This window comes from Tyto alba, unplaced genomic scaffold (genome assembly GCF_018691265.1).
Source record: "Tyto alba isolate M040663 unplaced genomic scaffold, T.alba_DEE_v4.0 Super-Scaffold_14, whole genome shotgun sequence".
Classification (NCBI taxonomy): Eukaryota; Metazoa; Chordata; class Aves; order Strigiformes; family Tytonidae; genus Tyto; species Tyto alba.
Genome location: NW_024881276.1, coordinates 1,872,706 through 1,891,893, shown reverse-complemented (window position 1 = coordinate 1,891,893; position 19,188 = coordinate 1,872,706). Strand labels below are relative to the sequence as shown.

Sequence of the window (19,188 nt, the reverse complement as noted above, 5' to 3'; positions counted from 1 at the left end):
ATCAAGGACAGCATCTCTCCTGCAACAGGACAGCGATGCTCATATGAAGAGAGAGCAGAGGAAAGCTGGAAGATGAAGCAGCCTCCAAAACCAAGAATAGTACAGGCGGCCGTGTCAAAGCCAGTGACTCTGCTGGGAGGATGAGGAAGGAACACTGCTTCCAGTTTCACTTAAGAGGTCAGCAGAGTGGACTTGAGCAAGAATGATTTTGTCGTCAATAAAATTAAATTCTCTGGTATTACAAAGTATTTTTAAAGTTTCTGTCACTGACTGAAGGAAAAAAAAAAAAGATAGGTTGAGGGCCAGACTGAGGACTGAAATGAAATCTGCACTTGACTGTAGCAATTTACATTACAGCTTAGTTGAGGAAAATCCTATTTTTTGAAACATATATATACTCTGTCATGGGGGAGAACTACCTGATGTGCAGTAGAGTGTAGAGCTGACCCCATCAGGGACTGTGAATATTGCACAAGATTTATGCTTTTTACAAGGAGAAATAGGCAGAAGGTAATGTATATCTTTCCCATTGCCCCTGCAGGGCTTTTTGACTCACAACATAAACTAATTTCCTCTCCCTGCCATAAATGCATGTACATGCATGCCAAGGAAAAGAAGCTTTATGTCTGGTACACTGACATTCAAAAAGCCTTTGGTTAAATCTACAATTGCTTCATATGTTGACGTGGACTTTGATGTTCTGTCATTGTACTAGTCAGACTGCAGAATAAGTATCTCCTCACTTAAATGGTTACTAAAATTATCCCATGTTTTGAATATTGTACAGAAAATCTAGTTGAGTATATTCTTCTGACACAAAGTATATTCAGTCAGTGTATATTCTGAAGTGCTAGCAATTAGTATGTCAATGCATAGAAGAATTTGAAATACTAAATATGTGCTGAAGCTTATCATTAAATAAATTACTTCAGTGACACTTGTGCAAGTTGTTTATTTCCATTGTAACTACCAGAGTATAGTATATTTGGTGCAAACTAATGATGCAGTTGCATTTAGAAAAAACCTTCAAATACATTTTTCATGTTTAATAATTTAAACCAAGACATACAAGCAGCTCAGTTCTTTTTATTTTTGGCAGATATTATTCTACATCATAAGAATAATTGGACTTTTCAGGTATGAGGTACACTGCTGGAATATTAACTTTTGGCTTTGTGAGGTTTCTGAACAGTATTCAGAATATGTAACTGTTTAGAATACAAACTGCACGCCGAACTATCATCTTGAGCAATATTGATAAATTATTCCCTATTTCAGCAATGCTTTCATGTTTGATAGGTATACTTTTGAGTAGTAAACTGATTAAAATGCTCCCTTTATTTGAACTTTGTTAGAGATTGTTCATTAAGTCACATAGCTGTTTTAAAATATTTTGGTAAATGGAACTTCACTTTTCTATTTCTTATTAAACTCTGAGATACATACTGTGGGAATGTCAACAGCAGCACACCAGTTAAGATTGCCTTGACATTTATGACTGTATTGTGATAGTATTTTTTCTTTTTGTAACTTAATAACTGAATTTTGTTTTTTCTGTTTAACTTAACAATTCCTTCAGGATTGCATGAAATTTCAAATCAAAATGTATGCTAATTCATGCCAACTTTTAACTTCACGTTTCTTTCTGTTCCCCGTTACCTTCCCACACCTATGAGCATTCTGATAATAAGTTGGAGACTAGAACTATGTAATGTAAGCACGTGCAAAGCTAGATCCCTTTCTCTAATCATTCCTGAATTATATCAAGGGCACATCTTAAGATCAGTTCGCTACTCGGAACAAGTATGTTTTAGAAAAATGAATGCTTTTGAAAAGCTTTTTGTTCCTCTCTTTCTGTCAAAGCCTAACTTTTCATCTGGTTTCCTGTGCAATCATACTGCTGTGAATATGTCTCCGTGTTTCCCACCTAATAACTTCTGAATGTGCTTATCAACTTCAAACACTTCTGACAGGGGAGAGGATGGTGGGAAAAGGTGGCTTGATTTCTGAAATACAATTAAAATCCCTGAAATGTCTTCAAAGTCAGTGGCTGGGGAGAGGAAAAGGAACCCTATTAATATTCCCACCGAGGGAGAGTGTAGTCTGAGCCCACACTTCTTTAGACACTGAAAAAATCCGTGCAGGTGAGTGTCACTATAAGTTATGGAAGAAAGCTTCAGTGGGAGCTTTCTACTTCTACAGAAAGTCAATCAAACTTAAGACAGAATTTGGTAGGAAATATGGCTTTATTTTTTTTTCCAGCGTTCGTAGAGCTCCTTGTCAGTAAAGGAAAGATTAATCTCACCTCACTTTTCCATTCTACAGTGTTTATATCTTTATTTCCACACCCAGATCTCATTGTAGTCAATGGAGAGAAATAACTTTTTAAAGGTGATTCGTTTCAGTGTATGAGCTGTGTGCCGAGGAACAGGGCTTGAGCTCGTGAACAGCCGGGTGGAAGACAGTCCTGTTCTGACAAACTGCATCGTAAGCTGGGGATAAGTGAATTGGTGGGAGAAGGGGGGAAGGGGAATTTGAGAAAGGAACAAGTTCAGCCCAGTAGAGATGATTGTAAGAAGAGAAGAATTAGATTGATTTAGCAATTACCAGAATTAGTCAGGAAGTGCTGGATTTGAGAATATTTGCTTGGAGAGACTCTGTATCTCTAAACATTTTTTTGAAAAACAATTTGCAAAAGATCCAAACGCAAAGGTAACTTAAATGACAGGAAGAGACATGAAGTCTGGAAAACTCAGAGAATGTTGTCAGTATGAAGCTTATATACATTTGCCATATGGACCCTGATTAATAAGCCTTCTCAAGAAAATAAATTAATTCTCAGCTTGAGCTTGCTTTATCCCATGCTTCATATTTGCTAGCCAAAGCATCATACAGACATTTGGGATTCATCAGAATTATAGTTTTACATGGCATTTTATTTTCTCAAACAATTTGATATTTTTAATAGTACTAGCAAAGTGATTTTCCCTTTGTTATGAAATAAGATGGCAAACAAACTACCCTGGTGTCTCCCAACATGATCAGAAGAAAGGAGGTTTTAATGTTTACGTTATTTTCATTATAATGCATTTGAAATTAGAACTGCTCAAAGGAGGTGGTGCTTTTCATGGAATAGTAAATAGATTTTTATTTTCTTCTGTAAACTGGATGTTATTAGTCACACAAATTATATGGTAATATTTACTATAGTCGTTGCTTTTTTTTATTGCATTAATTTAGCAGTGATTTTTGATAACTTTAAAAAATTATCATCTTCCTGATTATATTTACACTCAGGGCTATTGCGTTAATTTAAACAGCACTAATGAACCACTTCAGTAATAACTTCTTGGTCAACAATTGCACTTGTTCAGCTTCAGTGAGGGTTCTTTAAGTAACTATAAGCTAAAGTTTGAAGCAGATATATATAGCAATTCAATAGGCTAAACTTTTAATGGTTATGTAATGACATTAATTTTAAACTGATAGTGACTAAGAGCTTCTTTTCTGGGAGAAGGTCCAAGCCCTATTCCTGAAAAATATTTAAGGTTTTGCAGGTGTGGGGTTTTTTTTGTTTGTTTGTTTGTTTTGTTGTTGTTTGTTTGTTTGTTTGTTTTTGTGCTAGGCATCAATTTTATTTTGCTTGGCTTGAAAAAGTCTAGTAAAGCAAAAGCAAAGAATTCATCCTAGGAGAGTTTGAAAAAGAGTTTGTTGGTTTTTTTTGTTTTTTTTTGTTTTGTTTTGTTTTAGTTTTTTTTTTTTTTTTTTATCTTTGCTGTACTCTGTAACATATATTAAATAATACTAAATAATTTTTTAAATATTTGTGAGGTTTTTTCTTTTTTTTTTTTTTTTCTGGGTTCTTTTGTTATTCAGACTTTTCTTTACTACTTGCTGATAATGAAGGCTGAACAAAAACTGTTAGAGGCTCATAACTAAGTGGCATCCACGCAGGTAAATTGTTTTCCTAGCGCTATAGAAATTATCTAAAGGTTAGACTTTTTAAAGGCAGAGGAGAAAAAAAAACCCTAAATTATTATAGTCAAGAAATATTCATATTTCATCTCTGGCACAGTAAGGATACTAATGCCAAACTTTTGCTTAAGATTTTGTTTCATAATGCTACAGCTGAAATGTATCAAAATGCATCGCTGTACCTTCTGTTTCTAAGATGGGAAATTCAAAGGTCTGTTGACCTTAGCTGAAAAAGCCAAATTCAGAGAAATAAACTAAAATGGAAAATGTCTTAAACATATCTGAAACAATGATCCTGGTATTTTAGAAAGTTAATAATGTGATTCTGTGGTGGGACTTAGGAATGGTTCAGAATCACTTGTCAACGCTTAAACCAACAACTCGATTGTCCAAGCTGTTCAAAAGAAAATGAAAGAAAAAAGAAGGAAGACTGGGGTGCATGTAGCCTTGGTGTAAATGGTTAGCCCAGACCATCTGGTCTCGGGCATAATTTGCTGGGGAACTTCCATGACACTCTTGTGCCACGTTATGAGGTAAGCGTAGGCCCATGAATTAATGCCCGGGTGGGTTGCTGCTTCGTGCTTGCGTTGCTGGAACAGCAATCCATCTCTTCCACTGTAGAGGTGGAGATAGAAGGAGGGAGACAGACGTTAGTGAAGCAACCAGCGTAGCTTTCACTCGTTGAAAATATTAAGATAGTAAAACATCTTTATAATGTAAAAAAAAAAAAAAAATCTAATAATTTTATTCCTCTTTTTCCCTCATTTCAGTCACTTTGCAATCCTTATTCCCAATTCCTTGTTCCCAATGAGAACCAGAATTTCTCAAGATCTGACCTTTTGATTTGAAACACCTTAAGGGTTATCTGCAATCTACAATAATGAGACAGTGAACTCCAACCTGTGCTGCTGACTGACTTGCAACACCTGGGAACCGATCATGTAGCTAGCCCATATTGAAACATCTTGCTAGTGGTACTTATCTGCCTCTCCATACTATACTTTTTTCTATCTTGTCTGTCTGCTAGCTCTCCTCTTTCATCTCATAAGAGATGTTGGTATATATCCGTGACAATCTGGAGGGATGTATTTGTATATTATTTATTTTTCTAATGCTTTGTATATGGCAACTTTAATGCGCTGAGGAATCGATGCACTCAGAATAGGATTCGCTTTATTTAACCTTGCTTTGCTGGTGCACTTGCAACCAGACCTGTGGTCAACAAAAGCTTTCCTTGTTGTGAACACATAAGAGCTCAGGTGTGTGGTTTCTCTGGGGTGCGAAGACCTGGACACTGCAGTGCACCATGATGGCAGAGAGGGTTCCAGCCGCTCCCTTATTTAACTGTGGTTGGCATTTCATGGTGGGCTGGAGAGAAGCCTCTAACTGCACCCAGCTGGAATGAAAATCTCCACTCTCTGCTCTTCTCTTAGGCTGGTTGGCCTAAAGCATAGGGTTTGTGGTGGAAAGTTTACCGGCCTTACATCATCAACAAAATTTTATCAGGAGACATCTGCTGAGTTCATAATAAAAAAGAATCATTAGTGTGCAGGAAATATCCTTCTACTTTTTAATTCAAAATGCAGTTACATTGCTCCTTTGTCCTGGTAAACTGCTGTACATGAGTTCTCTACCATCACATTGTACGGCACGTGAATGGGAATCTCAAAGCAGGGAGAAAGAGGAGAGGGGAACGGGGCAGAACATATTCTTTCTTATGCAGCATCTGCCTTTTTAGCGAAGTCCAGAGCTTTTAAAATAGTTGAGAGTGTTCTGTTGAAATTATTAAAGAAATGATGGATTAATCCTTGCTGTAAAATCCCATTTTCCTTTTATCTTGTGCTTTAATCAAAATAAAAGAGCACATTGGGGGAGCAAAAAAAAAAAAAAAAAAAAAAAGGAAACTAAGAAAAGTGCCTCGAGTTTATGAGGGTTGGGTTTTAAGGACATTAATGGAAATAACATTCAGGCAACATCCATTCCTGAATCCTCTCTGAGAAAAAACAAGATCATACAGAGTTAGTAAAGGTTATTTAATTTGAAACATTTTGGAACTAAATTAAATCACAGTTAACTTCTGCCATATCCATTATCTTTGGTTTGTTTATATTATGTAGAAAAATAACGTAGTCTAAAAATTTTTTTTAGATACAGTTTGATTCAAAAGTAGACAAAACACCTTATGAGAAATTTCTATAGCAGAAAGGTTTGAACTATAAAAAGGTATTTTAACAAAAATGTCGGCAAACCTCAAATTTACTTTTTGCAAAGCAAAAAGCACATAATCATCAAAAGCGATTTACTATATGTTAAATGTTTCATAAAGCAGAGAAACACTAATGGTAAACATTGCAAAACCCGTTTCATCAGTCCTAATGCATTCATTTTTGCACAGTAAATCTCACTAGTTTTATATAAAACTGTCTCATTTGTAGAATATTTGTATCATAACTGTTCAAACAATTCACGAGAACAATCCACTATCAGGAATACTGAGGTTTGTACTCACAATCAGTACATGAGTCTCTTACACTACTGTCAGAGAAGACATACTTCATTGATTTTCTCTTCTAGTTGTCCATGATGATTTTAATCTTTTTGAGCTCAGACTCACAACTGCACCTCATTACACAGATGTGTGGGAGAGGAACAAGTATGACTTTCCCAAAGAGCTGAATCAATTATATATATTTGCATTTACTAGACGTTAGAATGGCTTGAAGGTTAAGTAACAAAACCAGAAGCAACAAATTGTGAACTAAACTTGTACTGGGCTCTGCCTGGAGAATGTGGAAGGCAAAAATATTGTTGATATACGATGACAGAACAAAGGGTGACGTGAAGTTGTGATGAACTCAAAAAATCACTAGCAGATTATCTTGAATTTTTATGCCACACATTATCATGACATGTTCTACTTCTTTAGTGGGACACAAAGGGACCTGTCTGTCTATATAGAAGATGTTCCCCTAATAATGAGTGGAAAGTCTGCTCTGCCTCTACAACTTTAATATGAAAGCACCAGGTAATTGATTGTTAGGGCCTATTTGGGGACTCAAATAGTCTTGTCAATAAAATAAAAATAGTTTTGTCATTAGAAAACTCATGTGAAGTGAAACTATTTAAATTTACCAGTAGAATTTGCTAGAAGGTGTGCAAATTTAAGTTTGCAGAATTTATCTCAGCTCTGGTAAAAGTAATAGTAAACAATTTGTCTAGCTGCCCATTGGCAGTAACAATAAATACTGTGTTTGCAATTCTTCGGTCTCTTTGGAGCAGAAATGTTAGAAACAAAATTGAGTATGTTACATTGCAACATGGAGGAAAATCATCTGACTAAAGACAAAGCTAAAGTTCAGTCTGTGACATATGCCTTTTTGCCAACATACAGGTTGTAAGATCACTTGTTTTCAAATAGTCGTAACAATGCTGCCTGGCAAAGAATGGAGTTATTACTTTGATTATAAACTTCTACACTTTTGACAGCTCACTTTGGAGCTTTAACATTGCATACTGTATGTTTCTTGGGATTATCTGTTAATAGAAAGGAGAGTTAATATACTCTTTTAAACAGACTATACAGATTGAATTACTTAGGAAAAGTAGATATAGAGCAATTTAGGTTTTAAAGGGTTATGTAGATTTTAGCAGTATTAAAACTTTGGCGAAACTGCCTAAATACAAAGCTGTCTAGAAAAATTGCTTGAAGGCCCTTGGTATCTCTAAAGAGACTTTATGTATGATAGAAAATGTAATGACTAATAAAAAAAAGTGGCACACGGTTTCCTCTGTTATCCATAGAGGCTTAGAAAAAAAACAAGGCGCAAAACAGAGGTTTGATTATCTTTGAAGGGCAAAATATGAACAAAAAATAGGAAAGGTTTTTCCAAATGATGCCAGTCTATTCAGTTAGTTGACTGGAATTTGGTAAAAAAAAACCTAATGTAACCTAAGATCTTTACTGTAAGGAATAAATAATTTTAGTATTTATCCTCTTGTATTGGCAACATTTATTTTTTCAGGATATCAATTGTTTCTCAACATTGGAATACAATACTGGTGCTCTGAGGTAAATACAAATATTGTTAAAGTTGCTAGCACACTGACATTTTCCATTTTTTTTTTTTAAGAAAAAAAAAAACAAAACAAAAGGCACATGATTTTTTTAAAAAACCTCAGTATTTGGCGACATTGAAACTGAGTTGCTACAATCGCCTGTTTAAAGCTGTAATACTACTATAGAAGGTCTGACTGCACAGTTCTCCTTGGAAAGGAGGGCTGATAGTCATAGCTGTCTTTGCAAAGGGTTCTCTCTGTTTATAACAGCGTGGGTTGGTTTAGCCCCTCTAGAAGCCAGAACGTTGTACCGATGCGTACAAGGTTAATTCCTTCTGGAAACTAAGGAAAGATCAGCCCACTTCAGGCCTAAGGGTGAACGGGTGATCTCTTGTCCTCAGGCTAGTGTGTGGCAGCTGGTTTCAGCTGAGTAAATTGGGTGTGCTAGGTTGTCATGGCCACCTGATACTGTCTCTCTTGTTATGCAGGTTATACCAGTTATAGAGGTTTTAGGAAAAATGGAAGTGTTGAGGGAGGCTGGGCTGGTCATGCTCAGTGCAAGAGCTTCCTCTGCACTCGGTTTTCCTTGCTCTCACCTTGGCTGAAAGTTGGTGCAAGCCTTCTCGGACAGAGGATGCACCCTGCACGTTCAAACGTGGTTGGTTCGCCCTTGGAGCTGGTGGTCTGGTAGAAAGTAAGTGGTGCTATCTTTGGGAAATTTTGCTTTGGGTAATTGTATCGTTCATGTCAAGAGTGAGTAAATTTTTACTGGAAGCTGCGGTTTATCCAGTGAAGACCCTGACAGGTGTTTCGCACCATAAAGCAGATAAACGGAGAAAAGCCCAAACTTCTATGGATGAAGCAAAGATGAGTACGCAGGGGAATTATATTGGCTTTTCTGCCTTTGGAGATCTTCCAAAAGAGACTACAGATGAGATATCTGGGGTCACTTGCTTTGACTCCTGATCCAGCAAAAGACTTAAATGTGTTTTCCAAGTTAAAATCGAATTATTCCCATGCTTAAACAAGTGATTTAGGTTTAAGACATTTTTCAGGCCATTGGCTCGCGTATGTCTCTATAATAATACCTCACTGAAGCCTAATCTGTAGAGCCAGGTAATCTGGATTTGAATGGGCTATATAAATTTAGTTAAATGCATCTCAACATATGCAAAGATCTCAATCTAGCTTCCTTTTACATTCTGTCACACCAATGAGCTTGATGTAAGTCATTCTCTTTCTCATTTAAATGTCGAGTATTTATGTTGACCATGGGGCCCTTAAGGCTAAATGTGGAAAGTTACTGTTTTTTCCCCCTTTGTCACCTAGATGCAAGATTTTGAACACCCTGTTCGCATTGCCAAATTATTAATACAGTTTTGGTCATTTAAAGGGATATTAGAATCACAAGGATAGTGGGAAAAATAGCTTCCACGAATTGATCAGTTTTATGTTTCTCTTCCCCAGTAAAATATCATCGCTAGTTCTATTTGTGTTTTCAGGTTTGTTTCTGTACTTGAGCTTTTGTTCTTCCCGGGCTGCCCGCAGGATTTCACCATTTCCTATTGGAGTTGTATGTTTAGTTTTAAAAGAAAGGTCAGGTACTGTTGTCATCTAATAACTAGAGTTTTGCTGATTTTTTAAAATAATCAATGAGAGTATTTTTTTACTAGAATTGATGTGTTTTCCAGTATTTTTCATGGTGTTCCATGCAGGTTGCTACCTTCCCATGTATGGACAGGTTCTGGATAGTTATCAGTCACTTGTTCTGACAGTCCTGTATTTTATCTCAGTTGTACCACAGAGACCTAGACAGATACTGCAACAAATATTCTATCAGTAGTATTTTGCATCTGCCAGGTGGAGCTGGCAGACCAACTATTCTCTTACAATGAAAGTCTGTACTTTTTTCTTTAGATAATCTGAATTTTGGAAGGCCAAGGAAAGGCCCATTGCTTGTTCTACAGATAAAAGGCTTGAGGTTATAGCAAAACATCCTTGGGAGGATGTTCTCAGCAGTGTAATGCAAAACCCTCACAGCTTTACATTTTCTCACTCAGGTTCTGATTTTCCCTATCTCAGGTTCACTCCTGGCAGTGACTCTATGGGGAATCTTGGCATAGGCTCAAAACAGATAGAATGTAATGAGAAATTATTATAATTTTAACAAGCAGAAGAAAACAGGATTATAGGTTTTGTTCTGTGATTTAAATTACACAGTAACTCCTGTGTATGATGACTAGTAGGTAACCACACTGTAATTTTTATGTAATTCCAGACTATATGGAATTCACAGCAATTTAATGTTGAATTAATGACCACTTGCAGTTTTAGCCACCTGTTTTCTGATCTACTGCAGGTGTCTGGATTTGAAGGCGTCATGGGCATGTTATAAACATCTTGAATCTGTTTTCTTTAAGCTGTTAGTAAAGTCCATGCATTCCTTTCAGATAAACTGGATCAGTATGTCAAAGACATGGAATGATGAAAAGGTTAACACAACCAAAATGACAGAAGACTCATAAGGTAGTCTGCATTGAAAGAAAGGGAAAGAAGAAATAGGATATCAAGAAAGTGACTGCAGATATAATAAGAACAGAGAAACTGACCAGGAGGAGAACTCCTAGTGGCTTTGAGAGTAAGGCAGACAACAAATTAAAGATCTTTCCATTCCTTCCCAAAGCCAGAAAAAGAAAAGTAGGGAATTAATCAATAAAGCTAATAAAAATGGATTTTTTTTCCCCCGAGGAATTCTGATATTTTATTTTTGAAACAATTAGGATCAAAAGTCCAAATAAACTTGTGAAAAAAATCTCTTCTTAGGAGAATTTGTCAGCAAATAATCACAATGAAAATGAGCTTATACATCTAAAAATGTTAATACAAATAATTTATAGACTGTTTTGGATAAATCTGAAAAAATATGGAGAGCTTCAGAAACTACAGTATTCATAAGCACGCCTTATATTTTAAAGGTCATTTTGTTCTTTCCCTTTTTCTCCCCAAAAAGATTTTAACTCTACTATGTAATCATAGCTGATGTATGGAAAATGAACTTGTGCACAGAGCTGTACTGTATTAGACTATAATTTATATAGGTCTACATAACTTTTGTTAACTACTTGAGTTCTGTTCTTCATCAAGGTAAAATTGTTCTATTGTCCATTAAAAAACCTACCCTTCTAGGGTTCCTTTCATGAGGGTTATGATATATTCTTTTGATTAAGATCCATGAATACTGTGGTTATATCCTTTTGTTGAAAAGAATTCTAAATGAGTTACTTTGCAAACTGAACTATGACACTTCATTAAAAGGTGTAACTTTCATTTAGAAATAACCTTATGTATCTTCTAAATATATCCACACCTGAGTCTCTTTTTTGAGGCTGCTTTCGTAGGCATTTAGATTTTCTTTTAAAAATGAGCTTGTGATTATCAAACTTCCAGAGCAAAGCATTGCATGCGATGAGACACTGTCCAAGAATGAGAAGAATATCTGTCATCTGTCATCTATTAAATATTTTCTGATGACATGCCAAGCTTCAGGTCTGCAGATTATGGTGCTTTCTTATCCTGTGTTGAATTACAGAGGAACAAGTAGGGGGGTGAGAATCACAGAATGGTTGAGGTCGGAAGGGACCTCTGGAGGTCCCCCTCAAGTAGGGTCACCTAGAGCCCGTTGCTTAGGATCACATCCAGGTGGCTTCTGAGTAGATTCAAGGATGGAGACTCCACAGTCTCCCTGGTCAATCTGTGCCAGTTCTTGGTCACCATCACAGTAAAAAAGTGTTTCCTGATGTTCAGAGAGAACATTCTGTGTTTCAGTTTATGCCAATTGCCTACAGTCCTGTTACTGGGCACCACTAAGAAGGGCCTGGCGTGGTCTTCTTTACACCATCCCTTCAGGCACTTGTACACGTTCCCAGATGTCTCAGCCTTTCCTCATAGGAGATGTACTCCAGTCCCTTCACCATCTTTGTGTTCCTTCGTTGGGCTCTCTCCAGTATGACCACGTCTCTCATACCGGGGAGCCCAGCACTGGACCCAGCACCCCAGCTGTGGCCTCGCCAGTGCTGAGCAGAGGGGAAGGATCACCTCAACCTGCTGGCAGTGTTTTTCCTAATCCAGCCCAGGATATCATTAGCCTTCTTTGCTGCAAAGACACATTGGTGGCTCATATTCAATTTGGTGTCCACCATGACCCCCAGGTCCTTTTCCTGCAAAAGTGAGGTTATATCTTCTACAGAACTTGCAGTATGAAACTGATACGAAGTGAGAAAAGCACTATTTTAAGCCTGATGCAAACTCCGGTAGTCAAGTTTAAATTGTGCATTAAATTGCAAATACAAGTAGGAGTAGAAATTAGCTTTAACGCTTTTTAAACTCGCCCCTGGCTGTAACCAGGCTTCTTTCACTGCCAGTGGTTTGGTCTTGGGAGATTTCAGCTGTTACTTTTCCATTGAGGAGCTGCTGAAGTTTCCCCATTTCCTTGGGCGTGTTTTTTCCACAGATCTCCTCGAGGGTGCACAGGCTATAGAAGTTATGAGCTGTCAAGGGAGGCAGTGCCTCTAGGTGTGTTTTTTATGGGCGAGAAAATTTCATGTGTGTTGGGCTTGTGTGTGGTGGGGTTTTTGTTAGTGGTGGAGGGGATACAGAGGTGGGTCCTGGGAGAGGCTTCTAGAAGTTCTCCAGGCTCCAAGTTGGACCTGTATCTGGCCAAAGCCGAGCCAGTTAGTGATAGCAACTGTGCCTCTGTGATAACATATTTAAGAAGGGGAACCAGAGAAAGAGGAGGAGTTGTGAGGGATGTATCTATGCAAACACGGAGGTCAGTTGAAGAAAGGAGGAGGAGAGGGAGTTATGCTGGAGCAGAAATTCCCCTGCAGCCCGCTGAAAGGGCAGGCTGTCCCTCTGCAGCCCATGGAGGTCCATGGTGGAGCAGGTGTCCACCTGCAGCCCATGGAGGACCCAATGCCAGACCAGGTGGCTGTTCCCAAAGAGAGGCCAGGACTCTGTGGGAAGCCCGTGCTGGAGTAGTCTGGTTTTGGAAGAACTGCAGCCTGTGGCAGGGACCTACACTTGAGCAGTTCACGAGGAGCTGCAGCCTGTGGGAAGGACCCATGTCAGAGAAGTTCACGGAGGACTGTCTCCTGTGAGAGGGACCCCATGCTGGAGCTGGGGAAGAGTGTGAGGAGTCCTCCCCCTGAGGAGGAAGGGGCGGCAGAAACAACGGGTGATGAACTGACTGCACCTCCCTCCCCTGCCCTCCCTGTGCCACTTGGGGTAGAGGTGGTAAAAAAAACAGGAGAAAAGCTGAGCTTCAGAAGAAGGGAGGGGTGGGGGAAAGGTGTTTTTAAGATGTGGTTGTGTTTCTCACAATCCTACTCCGATGGGTAAATTAGTGTTGGTGGTGGTGTTCAAATTAAACTGGTGGTCCTTTTTTTTCTTCCCCAATGGAGTCCGCCTTTTGCCTGTGACTACAATGGTGAGTCATCCCTCCCTGTCCTTGTCTCCATGCCCAAGACTTTCGTTTTATTTTCTCCTCCCCACCCCTGAGGGGGAAGGAGATATCCAGCAGCTGTGTGGTGCTCACTTGCCCTCTGGGCTCAAACCACAACATTATGTCATGTCCCAAATCGGGCAGAACAAGGCACTGAACCTGGGTCTTGTACATCCTGGGTCCTGCTGGCTCTTGAAGCATCACAAAATAGAGCTGCAAGGTACTGTAGGAGATCAGTTTGTCCAGGAAAACTCAATTCAGACCCCAAAGGCTTCACTGTTATTATTTAGCAAATAATATTGGATAAACTTACAACCTAAGAAAACTGCAAGTCACATCTGTAGATACTCATTAAAAATGGGATGTATTCCCAGAATAATCATACACCAGTTTCCTTCTCTTCTAAGTAAATAGAGTCTTTCAGTGAGGCAGGATCAGAAATAACTAGGTCATTATCAGTGAAAAGCCTCACTTGCTTGGCTCTTTTTGGGCTCACATTTGACTTCTAATACATCACACTTACCTTCACAGAGTTTCATTTTCTTAATTTCAAATTCTCATTTTAATTTGAGAACATGCCGAATTCTGTTCTCCACAGTGTCTGACATTTCTCCCGTGCTGGGGTGATTTGCAAGATTTTCACTAGTGGATCACTGAAGTTATTAAGAAGTAAAACTCTCCAAGACAAATCCCTGGGGCTCTTAGTTGAAATGCTCTCGCTGTCTCCCACTGAACTAACATCTGCTTGTTGAGTATACTTAGGCTGGGTGATTTCATTTAGATTGAAGTTTTATGTGTAAACTTCTAGTATGAAGAAGAGGAGGAAAGAGTGGGGTGAATGCTAGATCCTGTCATTCATCCCTTCCTCGTGTCTGACCCTGCTTTCTGCAGAGGTGAAAACTCCCCCACTGATGGCTGGGGAGAGTCGGGATGAACCTTTTGTACCATGGGGAGTGTGTATCTCCCTGTCTGCAGAGAGGGAGACTCAAGAAAAGGCTGCCCAGTGCAGGGTACAAAAATGTATTTTTATACCAAAGATGCTAATTAGTGTTTCTTAAAAATCTGAAGATTTAGCATGAGAAGGGTTTTTGTGACTTCTAAACTCTTCCGATCCTTTTACCTGGACAGAATGCAACTGAATGGCACGGTGCTTTTTGACTCCAAGGAGTATGCTGAAAATGAGAATTGGAGGAAGTAATTTTTACATTGTTTAAAATGTATTCTTAGATTTGATATAACTAAAGAAAACATAGGTACGTAAACATTGTGTTGTATGTGGCCTGGGACAGGAACTGAATCTTCCTTTGGGGAAGAGCAATGGGTAGTGTAATAGCATACTCGGGCACCGAAAACTCAAGTAATCGATTAACTCTGCAGTAACTAATACTTAAGACTGAGCTTTATCTCCCTTCTCTCCGGTACACTAATTCCACATTGATTTGGATCCAATTTAGAGCTCAGGCCAGCAAAACTGAAATTCAGGCCCCAAGTTGAGGGGTAATTGTCCATGCAATGAAAATAATAGCTTCATAGTTGTGCCCTGTGCAAGCATCCACACTAAATGAAATGAGGTTCCTCCCTAAACTGACTGTGTCTGGCTCCAGCTACACATTTGAATGGCATTGCCGTAGTTGGGGGTATGATCACTGTTCCTGTGTCTTTGTATGTGGCCCTGTATAACTCATCCATTTTCTTGCACGGACCTCCTCCAAGCTGGAACTAGCTTTTCTGCTCTCTTCTCAATGGTCAAGTAGCCTTTGAGTCCTTTTGGATCTTTCCCTCCCTTTGCCAGTCTTCACAAAGTTGTTATGTTGCCATTCACTGCTGAGCATTCTCCGGGGTTAGGTTGCATTAGTACAGATTAATATCTGCACTGTCCCTACTCCTCCCAGGACTAGCTCATTGTTTGCTAACTGTGAGGTCAATAAATTTATGTTTTCTGTCAAACAACAGATGGTTTTCTTATGAGAATGGTAACAGTCTCTGGTTCACCAGCCTGTCATGTGGATGCAGCTGCAGGGGGCATTCATTAGGTATACTGAAGGATGTAGGAGGATTTTTTAGCCATCTTATTTTATTCCTACTGCCGCTGCTCATTCTGCTTTTTTTTTGTCCTATCCGAACACTTATCTAAGTGAGATTAGGGAAGGCCAGAAATCAGATTTGCTGAGATAAGGAAAGAAAGGGTCTGAGAAGCAGTTGGCTGGCCATCTTATTTATTTATTGATTGATTGATTGTTTTTTTGTTTTTGTTTATTTCTAAAGTAATTCCAAGAGATGCTTTAACTCTGCTGTTTTTCAAAGTTATCAGCTTGATCACAGTTTAGTAACTGAACAATGATTCGGTTCTTTCAAGTAATGAGTCATTCAAAAGCAAGGATCTGACCAGTCGGTCTGGAAAAGAAATAACACTTATCTGCAGTATATTTATGCATGCTCATATTAACAACAAAAGAAAATAAATCTTCTAAGTGCATTTCAGACTTTTCAGGAAATGTTTGAAAGCTGTGAAAGTCCTTTCTAACAATTCTTCATACATTTCACCCCTTGAATGCAGTCAGCCTTTCTCTCTCCTCCTCTCTCTTTCTCTTTTCCAAAGTACAAATACCGGCTTTCCACTAATGCCTTTGAAGCCAGGACAACAATAATAATGTCTCTTACCAAAATGGCAGAAGAGGTCAGAACACCAGGTCCTAAATCCTTGAGATGGAGGAGGAAAGCCTCTGGAGCCAGGGGTGGGAACTGTCTTCCTGGGGCACATCTTGCAGGCATTGGGTCATGGACACAGGGACCCGTCAGCTTCTTCAGGAGCATGTCAAGGAGACAGAAACAAGATGATTTGTCATCTCTGAAAGTCGTGCCCTTTGTACATTTCCAGCCTTGCAAGGGTTTCTTTCTGTTATGGTTTGACCCTACGTATAGTGGTATGTGAGATAGGGTCACTTTGATAGCGGGTCAAGAGCAGCTGTGAAGCAGGCATTATGGACACACTTGTTCTTCACTAAAAAATTCCAACATTTTCTTTAGGATGTTTGGGTTTTATTAATTTCCTAATTATTCTTCAAACTTTATAGGTCAGGGCTGATTATTTTTGTGTTTGCAGTGACTCTCATTCCTGGTAAAAGTCCCCTGTCAGTAACTTGAACCAATGACTGTTAAAGGTGAAAACACCTCTGAACTGCTGGTCATATCTATACCTCCTTCAGACAGCTTTTCAGCAAGACAGCAGTGAAAGAAACACGACTCATGTAGGATCCCAAGGTTTAGAGTAATGTCGCAGCTGCAGATAGAAAGATCACACTGCAGTGAGCCACGGAGAAGTTTAATTTTTATCTTACGTAAGTGGTTTCATACCCTGAGGAAGTGGGGGCCAGACTGAATGCCCCAAGAGGTCCCTTCTAGTTGTAGCTTCCTACAGAAAGGAGCTATTCATCCACTCAAGCTCAGAGAATGGTGCCCTCCTGTCACCTAGAAAACAGACAGCTCTTCATTAGTGCTCTGATTAGCAATGGCAGAGGGGAACGGGCTTGAGTAACCTTGCTAAGGGTTCCTAACGAGCAAGGCAGAAAGGCACAACTAATATACCCACGTGTAATAAGCAGCTCTTACTTCAAGGAAGAGAATAAAGGAAATGCTGTACTTCAGAGAACATTGCCATGCTTTGATGAGGTTTACAGAAATTCGTGGCTGAACTTGACAAAAGAAAGTATGTAAGGAAGGTCATTTGTGGCATGATAATTTCTCATCTCAGTTCTTCTTGTGATTTTAGTAACATAAAACAAATGAGTGTGATCACAGCAGTGGTTCTTCACAGTCCCTCAGCATCATACAATAATGATTTTAAGTTTCAGAAAATTCCCTTCTTTTCACACATATTGGAGACCTACAAATCTAGCAGAGTATGACTTGGCCAACTCTACAACATCCTTTCCAGTTGCCTGTCTCTGTGGCCTGTGTTTGTCAGTCTAAAGAGAGTTATGGAATCTGGCTGTTGTCTGAAAAGCTTATTATGTGGAGAAATAGCTGTTTTGATAAAACAGCAAAGTTTTAGCACTTCTACAGCTGCTTGGGGTTTATTTCCAACAGTCTGTTAGTATTCAAGTCTGTTAAACCCTGTGAGAGGTATAGAACAGGAACACTGGTTGTGACTACAGATCAACAGGGAAACAATGTAATGAGTTTCAGACATCGATTGAGTTATAAAGTGCCATACCCGGGTTACACACCTAATCTGAAGTGGTACAAACTGGATAATCTATTCTAATGCTGCATAATTTGTGAGAAATCTTATTTTACTGGTATAATTGCATGTGTTCTGGGAAAAAACAAACAAACAAAACACAACACAACAAAAACAAAGAAATCATCAAGACATGCCAGATTCTGAGATACAGTAAATTGGAATAAATATCCTGCAACCACTGAAATTATGCTCATTTTGACCTCCTGCCTCTTAAATAGTAGAAATGTGAGCTTGAATATTAGACTCTTAGACACTGTCATGCTCTCAGTACACCCATACTTTTGGAACTGCTACACGCATATTCGAGGCTTGGAATGTGTAGGATAATTTAAATTTCCTTTTCATTAATTGCTTGGAGAACAAACCTTTGTATCCTTATTAATCTCTCCTTTACTTTGTTGCTGTTTCAGGTTAGGTTTCCCCATGATGATTGTGTCCTGTACCGTTGGGATGTGCTATCTTCTTGTTGCTCATGTCATAGTAGGATGGAACTCGTAGTAATTTATGCTTTCAAGACTCAAAGAAGCTTTCTCTTTAATTTAGTTTATATATCAGAACACTAAGAACATATATAAAACAAAAAAGATGTGTAAAACCCCAACGTATGCTATAATTCAAGATGATTGTCAGTATCGGCATTGGGTTTGGTCATTGTTAGAGTTCTCTTTTGTGAACAGTTTGCAGAAATAGACAATCAAAATTAAAAGAATCCATATATTTAATTATGAATGCAATCAGTGTGCAGATGAAAAGGCACCATTACATGGGAATATGTTGTGCCTGAAAGTTTGTATTGACACAATCTGAGTATAGTCACAGATGAAAAACTCATTCACTATAGCAGATGTTCGGTAATTTCTTTTTAGGGTTTCATTTGTCTTTTTCAAGGTATTTAGCTATTTGTATTAAAGTAACTAATATTCAAGTTGTAACAATAGTTAAGCAGAAAGTCTGTACACTATGAAGGATGTATCATTATCTACATTTAGAAATAAACACATCTCCTGAAAATGTGCTGTGGAATGAATTATTATTTTGGAACTGGGATTGCATTCTGTGGAGGCTTTGGTTTTCATTTTAAAGCTTCTAACCAGTGTTAAGCTACTTTTGTCTTAAAATAAACTAATGCTCCTCTTCTTGCAAAAGTACGGACATAAAATGTGATAAAGCACCGGACATCTTCCATTTAATTGTTAATTCACTTCTGTGATGGAGTACTCTGAATCTTTTAATAGGTTAATACACTATATGGAAGAATGAGATCATGCTTTGGCTTTGATTTCCTTCTCGCTGATAATAATGTGTTAAACCACATATATTGTTTTGTATAATTGGCTGCCAGAACAGGTCAGACTTCTCATTATGAATATTAAGTTCTGTGAGGCATTCAAGGTCTCAATCCCCATCTTGCAGT

The 19,188-nt window shown here is 38.5% G+C and overlaps 1 protein-coding gene across 1 annotated transcript in view; it reads left to right on the top strand.

Moving 5' to 3' along the window:
* The window catches only part of OCA2 (OCA2 melanosomal transmembrane protein), a 213,380-nt gene extending 194,656 nt beyond the window's left edge, over positions 1–18,724 (top strand). Inside the window, exon 24 of the mRNA XM_032982477.2 lies at positions 18,185–18,724. Within this exon, the coding sequence (XP_032838368.1) occupies positions 18,185–18,272 (88 nt within the window). The 3' untranslated portion in view covers positions 18,273–18,724. The remainder of the gene's footprint in view (positions 1–18,184) is intronic.
* The last annotated feature ends 464 nt before the right edge of the window (positions 18,725–19,188 follow it).